At 45.6% G+C, this 8948-nt stretch overlaps 1 protein-coding gene across 1 annotated transcript; it reads right to left on the bottom strand.

Moving 5' to 3' along the window:
* Window positions 1–610: 610 nt before the first annotated feature.
* LOC114631281 (olfactory receptor 2G3-like) lies at window positions 611–1537 on the bottom strand. Its single transcript, XM_028779584.1, has one exon. It carries the CDS (start codon window positions 1535–1537, stop codon window positions 611–613), a length of 927 nt encoding a protein of 308 aa, XP_028635417.1.
* Window positions 1538–8948: the final 7411 nt, after the last annotated feature.

The following is an 8948-nucleotide window of genomic DNA, read 5'->3' as shown; positions in this document are numbered from 1 at the left end:
TTATTCTTTAACATATACGAATACCTATTGCATCATTTTCCTAGGAAGAGGCACAGAAGCACCTACTCAGCCCAGTCAAGGCAGTGGCCGACCAAAGCAGTGATTCTGTCCAAATCTGTTTTGATGACCAATGAGTTTATTAAAGTGAGGTGCAGCAGCATTGTTGTGGGGTTAAGTAGGGGAATGCAAATGACTTGAGCAGCTTCACTTCAGCATGGGTAGTGTCTTGAGAAAGCTGTATTACTGTGGGTTCCTGCAGAAAATGCTGGCAGCTACCTCAAGTCTACTGTTTGCTTAACCTTTGGGAGAATCTTTGGTGATTCTTCTAAGTTTCTTGTGAGTACCATGAGCCTTCTCCATTCCTCAACCAGACCACACATTCCAGTTTGGAGGAAATAGCAACACTAGAAAGTGGACATCCAAGAAAATAAACTACCAGTCAACACATGGGCTAAGAAATACATAGACCGTTTCCCTAGGACCCCTAAAAAGCAACACAATTGGCCAGTAAGTATTCTAAAGTGTAACAGTGGACTTTCTGATGGTTGCCATGGTTACAAGGGGGAAAGTAAGTGGGTTTCTGGACCTTCCCATGTCCAAATGTCAGGTTCTAAGATGGCACCTGTGGATAAAACTTCCTCAGAGCTGCTTTCATGTCCTTGTTTCTCAGGCTGTAGATAAGCGGATTCAGAGTTGGTGTGAGGATAGAATAGAATAGGGCAGCCATGCGCCCTTGCAGTGGGGAGTAGTGGGCTGTGGGCTGCATGTAGGCGGAGCTTCCAGTGCCATAAAACAGAAGCACTGTGGCCAGATGGGAGGAGCACGTGGAGAAGGCCTTCCAGCGGCCAGCTACAGAGCGGATGTGAACCACTGTGTATACAATAAGACCATAAGACAGGCAGGTGAGAGCAAAGCATGTCATGATGACACAGCCACTAACTATAAAACCTGCAGCCTCGTGGCCCTGGGTATTGCCACAGGCTAGATGCATGAGTGGGGGGATGTCACAGAAGAAGTGATCAATCATGTTGGGGCCACAGAACGGCAAGGAGAAAGTGTTGACCATGTGGAAGGTAGAAAAGAGGAGCCCACTGACCCATGCCACCATTACTAGGGAGACACAGGTCTGAGAACTCATGGTCACCCCATATGTTAGGGGCCTGTAGATGGCTAGACAGCGGTCAAAAGCCATGGAAGTGATGAGAAAGCATTCCAGAGAGCCAAAGCAGACAAAAGCAAAGAGTTGAGATGCACAGGCTGGGAGGGATATCTCTTTGGTATCTGCCATGGTAGCCACCAGGGCCCGGGGCAGGGTGGTGGATGTAGAACAGAGATCCACCAGGGAGAGGTGTTTGATGAAGAAGTACATGGGTGTGTGCAGATGGGCGTCAAGAGTCACAGCTATCATGATGGAGACATTCCCTAGAACCGCAGCCAGGTATATGAGAAGAAAGATGACCATGCTCAGTAACTGCAATGCAGGAACCGTGGAGAAGCCTTGGAGAATGAACACGGACACTGCAGAGAGATTGGCCATGATGCCGCTCTAGAAACTCGGAACAAAGAGAGGGCATGAAGAGAACCGGCAACCACAGCAAGGACCTATGAGGAAAGGAAGAAAAAGATGTGAGATAAGTGTGTTTATAGCCTTGATCAGAGATGCTTCTTATTGTAGTGGATAGTGATTAATGCAGAGACAGATCACCGTTGAAAGCACTGACAAACGTCTGTGAGTACCCAGCCATAAATGGAACACCGATATCAACATTCACTCTCAGGGACCAGGGAACATCATGGAAGAGGAGGCAGAGAGAATATAAGAGCCCAGATTATGGGTATGAGGGATGGGTGTTCTGAAACACTGTCCTCTGACCATGACATGGTTGTTGCACACATGACACACATGACCTACAGCACCTGTGGGTTACCGACACAAGATCAACTGAGGCATAATTTCAACATGGATGGGTGGGGAGATTCCTGAGGTTCCACCGCTACCTGAGGAACAAATGGTAGTTATGGTGGTGAGCCCCTTTTCTTTGAGGTGTGGTCACTGGTAGGTTTTCCATTCCCCAGTGGGTGGCCCCAGACTCATGTACATATGGGCAACATTAATAGGACTCAGTTTGCTGAAATTAATGATTATATAAGAAGGGCATGAAGTTGTGAGGGAGACCTGGGGGGGTTCTGGGAGAGAGCTGGAGGGGGAAATGAGTGAATTTGATTGAGATACATTGTAAACATGTATGAAATTTTCAAAGAAAAAATAAAAACATTTTTAAAAGGATGACTTGCCTCTGGAAAGAATGCCCCTGTTTCTTCCTTACAACCCACACGTGTTTCTTATCTTCCACTGAGATCCCAAATTCAAATACCTACGGAGACTCTGCACATGTAAGAGAGTCTGGCTGGGTGGAATGCATTAGGAAATGGTCGAGACCAGAGAGCTAAGGATTCTGACCAAATGAGGCTTGCCAGTTCCAGATCAGTCTGTAAAATCTCTCATTTTCATATTGTCAATTAATTAAAATGTAAAACAAACAAACGAAAAACCTATACCTATCTGATTAGGGAGATGGCTCAGCTGTAAAACACTTTTACATATACACGAGGACCTGAGCTTGGTCTTCAACACTCACATGGAAAAAAAAAGCTAGTTTAGTGGTCTACATCTTTAACACCAAACCCACCCACCCACTCCACCCTGTGCTGGGGAGATGGACGGCTTGATAGCCAGTCCATCTAGCTAAATTGGCAGTAGCAGGTTCAGTAAGAGATCCTGTCTCAAAAAATAAGGTGGAGAGCAATTGAGGAAGACATTTCTTACTTGCTTTCATAGTCCAGTGATTTTTTCTTTTTTACCATGCACCCATCTATCTTTTTTTTTCTCCTTTGAGACAGGATCTCATGTAACTCAGGATAGCTTTAAATTCATTAAGTAAACAGGGTAGTGGTGGTACATGCCTTTAATCCCACTTGTGAGGAGACACGCACAGGTGTATCTCAGTGAGTTTGAGGCCAGCTTGATCTACAGAGAGAGTTCTAGGACACGCAAGGCTACAAAGAAACCCTGTCTCAAAAATAAAATCATTGTGTAGCCAAGAATGACCTTGAATACCAGATCCTTCTACTGCACTTCCCTAATGTTAGATCCAGGTATACATGGTCACACTTAGGTTAGGTGGTGCTGGGTATTGAACTCAGGGATTCATGCATGCCAAACAAATACTCTACCAACTGAGCCACATCCTCAGCCTTTCATGCACACTACTAGACATGGACTTTTAGGTGGAATACCTAGTTTGAAGTCTAATGGTCGGCTCTCTTTCCTCCAAACCAGAGGTCATTTTTTACTCATCTCTTTACTCCCCAGCATCCCCTGCTGGAAGCAGCACACAGCTGCCCTAGCTCTTTATTTCTCACTCTTATGGTGTAGTGCAAAGACACCAGTAAGCTACCAGGACTCTATCCACACTAGTCATTGGGCAGGGTGACTGCCAAACACCACAGCTTCATCCCAATGCCTCTCCCTCCCTCACCAGTTCTTAGCTTGCTCCCCAAGTATGGCTGGAAGACCCAGACAGTGCCCTTCCTTCAAGACAATCCAGAATCATGCCAGCTGCTTGGCTAGGACTCACTGGTTGCCCTGTTCTACTCAGAAGTAAAAAATGCTAAGCAAACACCTTCATCTTCTCCCTTAGGAGGCTCCCCAGTTTCTCTTGTTCCTCCCTTACCAGAAAGATGCTGCCCTCTTGAAGATACAGGCATCTGCATGAGATAGTTTACAAGCATAAGCTGAGGGACTACACTTATTTCAGTGGACTCATCAGACACCAACTTCATGTGTTAGTGCTCAGAGAGACTGAAATGCATATTGATGTTCCAGAAGATTCTTACTAACTTACTTTCCGAACGCCTCTGTGTGTTTGTGTGTGTGTGTGTGTATGTGTGTTTAACATGTATCTCTCGAAAACATAGTTAAATAAATGAAATCCAAAAATAACCCAAAACAAAACAATTAGAAGGAATACAGTATCCACCGAACAGCTTCACTGCCTTTTGAAAAAACTATGAGATTTGCATGTGAATTGTATCCTGGTGTGTGGTATGCAAAAGGGTGCCCCTCACTGGGCTGTTATTATCACACACAATGTTTGCGCTTTTTTTTTCCATTTGTATTAGAGCTGGCAGGGACATTGTCCCCACCCCTCAAAGCCCTTTGGAGCCCCAGGGGAACCTCCAGGGCACTGTGGTTTTATCTTGTGGGGAATCTGACCTTTTTCTTTCTGCTAGAAAATGCTGTGTTTGTTAATATTTTTGTTGTTGTTTTGGGATTTTGTTTGTTTTGGTTGGTTGGTTGGCTGGTTTTGGATTGTTAGATCTCCGTTCTTTTAATGACAGGATCTTATGATAAGAAGAATATGAAGTTTGAGAATAATCCTGAGGTGAATTGTTCAGGGTCCCCAGACGTTCCATTCGCCATTTTACTGCTCTGCCCTCTTGGTTCTTTATCTGCAATGCAATGAATTTTAATCTTCTATTATTTGTGAGTAAGGTGAGCACACATTCGTGTACCCATGAAAGCCAGAGGACAACCTGGGACTGTCAGTTTACTCCCTCCAACATGCTGATTCCTGGGCCTGAACTCTGGCTATCAGCTTTGGCAGCAAACATCTTCACACACTGAGCCATCTTGCTGGCCCTGCAATATTTTCTTTGAGACAGGGTCTCTGTTACCTAGGTTGCCCTTGAACTCACTAGCTTAGAGTGTTCTTCAAATCTTTATCTTCCCGCCTTCAGCTTCTCAAGTACTGAGATGGCAGGTATGCACCACTGTGCCTGGTTTTATACAGTATTGGAAACTGAGCTCAGAGCTTCATTCAAGTTAGCAACCGAGATACTCCCCCAGCTCCTTTATTGGCAATTGATAGAACTAACACCCTCTCAGGCAGTTGTCATGATAATGAAATGAGGTTAGCTGGTGTACTCATAAGCTACTGAGGGACTTTATTATCTCCATCCACACCATCTACACCTCTCACAACTTTATAAAGCCACCTCCATGGCTGTGGTTAGCAATAGCTCTAAGTGGACAGAGTCTCTAGATTTGAGCCTCGTTTCTCTCATTGGCTAATGAGTCACAGGAGCATTGATTCTGGGGTAGGATAAGACTCTCTCTCTCTCTCTCTCTCTCTCTCTCTCTCTCTCTGTGTGTGTGTGTGTGTGTGTGTGTATGTGTGTGTGCATATGTATACATGTATGCATATATGCATATGCATACACAGCTATATGTCAGCTATCCTATCTTCCCAGGACTGAGCCTCAGAATTACAAGGAAGGCTTTCCTATCTCACAGATGAGAAACTGAGGTTCAGAGAGGAGGAGGGAGGAAAGCATCCTGAGTTGAGGCCTCTCCCTGCAGACTGTGCTGCATCAGCCAAACAAGAACCAGCTAAATGCTCTGGGGATCTGACTCTGCTCTGAGTGTTTTCTACCGCATCCTCTTACCTTCCCACCCACCCAGGCAGGGAGAGCAGCCACTGCTTCATCCCCATTTCTCAGGCAGAAAACAGGCAGAGAGGTAAAGGAAATTGCTCAACTTCTCATAGCTACTGCAACCAAAGTCCTCTGAAGAAGATGTGGGTACTCAAGAGTCCACAGACTATTTGACCTTGACTGACTGATGGAATCTTGCAGATAAAGAGCTAGAGTTGTCATAATCTATCTCTATGTCCTTCTTATAATGTCAACCTCTACATCCAACATTTCCCTTACTAGGTCAAACTACAAACCAGGCTATTCCAGTACTCGGGAGATAGTAAGAGGATCAAGATTTGAAGGCAAGCATCAACTACAGAGTGAGTTTGACTGAGGCCAGCCTAGATCACATGAGACGTTGCCTCAGTAAACAACCCCACAAAATCTTTTTGGTTTTATGCTAAGCCCAACAGACCCCTAGCATCTGAACCAGATGGAAAGATTACCCACCTAACTAGCACGCCTATCTGGTATAGCTACTTTTGACTCCCTTTGGTCCTGTGACTCTAAAGATCATGTAACTTCTACAGAGGGAGCACATCCTTCAGGATAAAGAATAGCTGTGAATCCGTGTTTCTGAGTGATGGTGATTTGTTCAGAGTAAATGGCCCCTTTGTTCTCTATGAAGCAGGTGAATTTAATGTCCGTGCTATACTGAAGATGCTAGGCTAAGCCTTGGTATGTCCCACCCCCACAGTCCAAGCTGTGTACATCTCCACTGTCTCAGGCATCCCAGGCACAAAATGGTAGCTGCTTAGAAATATGTAGCACAGATACCTACCTGGCTGCTGACCACTCTCCCCATGCAGTAGGTGAAGCTGAACTCTACTTGGTGGTGGGCTTGGCTAATGGGAGGTACGTTCTCTGCTGGGGGCTGACTGAGTACAGACCCAAGATGAGAATTCCTTACTCAAGGATGAAGCCACTTTTAAAGCCACAGCAAGGACAGCTTTGGGGATGGACCAGGTCTGCTAAATTTCTTGAGACTGGCACTGAACCACAGCTCCACCTCCAGGTTGTTTCTCAGCTTTTCTTGGGAGTTTGCCCAAGCTCACCTCTGGGACCCTGTGTCCTGTGGTAGTTCTCAGCTCTGAGAATGAGGATCTTCAGCAGACAGGAGATCAGCCCTAGCCCCAGCTGGGACCTTTCTAGAACATTCTGGTAATAATCATGGGAGTAAACATTGTGATACAATTTACTATCTTGCCTTTATAGGCACTTTGCATATAAAACTGTCACAGACATATATTAAATAGGAATCACACATAAAATACCCTTTTCTTTAAACTGCTGCAGATAACTCCATGCTGTAAATGAAAAAGTAAGGTGTACTTTCTCACGTTAGCAGACTTTTAAGCTGTTTTCCACCTTGTGTTTGTCCAGGGCTAGTAGTTCTGCAACTGCCATTCTTACATCTTTCCCAAATACCCTAGGCTGTTGTTTGGAGAGATGGCTCACTGGTTGAGAACTGCACAATCATGAGGAGCAGAGTTCAGGTCCTAGCACCCATAAAACAAACCAGGCGTCCTGTACATGCCTGTAACCCCAGAAGTGAGGTAGGCAGAGACAGGAGGATTGCTGGGGCCTGTGGGTTTCTGGTCTAGCAGAGAAAATGTAAAACCCAGATTCAGGGAGAGACCCTGCCTCAAAGGAATTTGTGGAGACTGAGAGAAGAGGACACATAACAATCTTCTGGCCCTACACATCCTGGCATGTGTACCCATACTCACATGAATATTTTAAAATAAACATCATATATATTATATATATGTGTATGTGTGTGTATGTGTGTGTGTATTTGTGTTTATGTGTGAGTGTGTGTGTTTAACATATCTAAACATCTTTGGTTTGTATATAAACATATGTGTATATATATATATATGCATGTGTGTGTATGTATATAAAACATATACATATATACACATAAGTATGTGTTTACACATAGCTGTGTATATATGTGTTTACATATATATACATATATGAGAATATATAAACCTAAAATGGTTATGAACATATATATTTTTTATTATTATCTTTAATCTCTTTTTATAGTCCAGTCATTATCCCCCTTCCAGTTCACCCTCCAACAGTTCCTCATCTCATTCTTCCTCTGTCATCTTCAAGAGGATGTCCCCAAACACACACACACACACACACACACCCATTCCCTCCCAAGGCCTCCACGTTTCCTGGGGCCTCAAGTCTCTCAAGGGTTAGGTATATCCTCTCTCATTGAGGCCAGACCAGGGAGTCCTCTGCTGGATATGTTTTGAAGGTGTCAGACCTGTTCATGTATGCTGCCTGGCTGATGACTCAGTTTCTGAGAGATCTCTGGGGTTCAGGTTTGTTGAGACTGCTGGCCTTCCTATGGAGTCACCCTCCTCCTCGACTTCTTCCAGACTTTCCCTAATTCGACCACAGAGGTCCCCAGCTTCAGACCATTGGTTGGGTGTAAGTATCTGGGCCTCTGGGAGGGCAGCCATGCTAGGCTCCTGTCTGTAGTTCCATAAGAGGAAGCCTGGTCTTTGGTCGAGCTAAAGGATTGATGCCCCAGAGACCCAGAAGGGATGGTAGGAGCTTCACTTGCTCCCTGCCACATACCTGCAATGCCTAGATTTGTGGCCATCAGTCACATAAGGACAACAGCCCCAAGCCCTCCCACACATAGATGAGGCATCACTAACATTTCAGACCAAAACAACAGGAGATGAGATATGCCTCATAATCACATAGGCTCAAGACAGAAATCTCAATGCTAATGAGGTACCTAGAGGCCTGGAGGACATTGCCAATAATCTTCCCTTCCCAGACATTTCTCCCTCCAAAAAGGTATTTAATCTCAGGCCCACACTGAGAAGCAGGGTATGGTTTTACATATCTACCTTCTTCCATGACAATAAACTGCTCAGAACCACGTACCGACATTTTTCATCGAGATCTGCTGTGGGGAATCATGGAGAAGGCCTTCTCTTACAGAGCCACTGTAGAAGGCCTCTCTGTGCTCCCAGCCACCACTGACACCAAGCCTGCCACCTCAAGCCAAGGACAGTCATCACCTTAGAACCAGTCAGAGCTCCCCTTTTCCCCCTGGCCCTGGACTCGACCCAGCCCCAGGGACCCCACTCCATCTCTGCTCTTCCGTGACTCCCAGCAGTGTCTGGATGTCCAAGAGCCTGAGAACCTCATGGACCCGGCCTCATCACAGGTCCAGGGACCCCCAAAACAGCTCCAGCTTTTCCACATCTCAGACTGTGAATTCCCACCTCAGGAGTGTGGCCTCCAAGCTTCTCTACAGCCTATCACCCTCCTGGTGCCCTGTGGGATAAGTGCAGTCAAACGCCCCAGCCTTGAGCCTCTCCAAGCGGACAGTGCACTGTGGCAGAGCTAATATGGGACCCACAACTCTACAG

This window comes from Grammomys surdaster, unplaced genomic scaffold (genome assembly GCF_004785775.1).
Source record: "Grammomys surdaster isolate TR1022 unplaced genomic scaffold, NIH_TR_1.0 355, whole genome shotgun sequence".
In the NCBI taxonomy this organism is placed as follows: Eukaryota; Metazoa; Chordata; class Mammalia; order Rodentia; family Muridae; genus Grammomys; species Grammomys surdaster.
This window is presented reverse-complemented; position numbering and strand designations above follow the sequence as displayed.

What these genes read in the sequence shown, in the direction of transcription:
- LOC114631281 (XM_028779584.1), bottom strand. Translation starts at nt 1,537, where the DNA reads ATGGCCAATCTCTCTGCAGTGTCCGTGTTCATTCTCCAAGGCTTCTCC.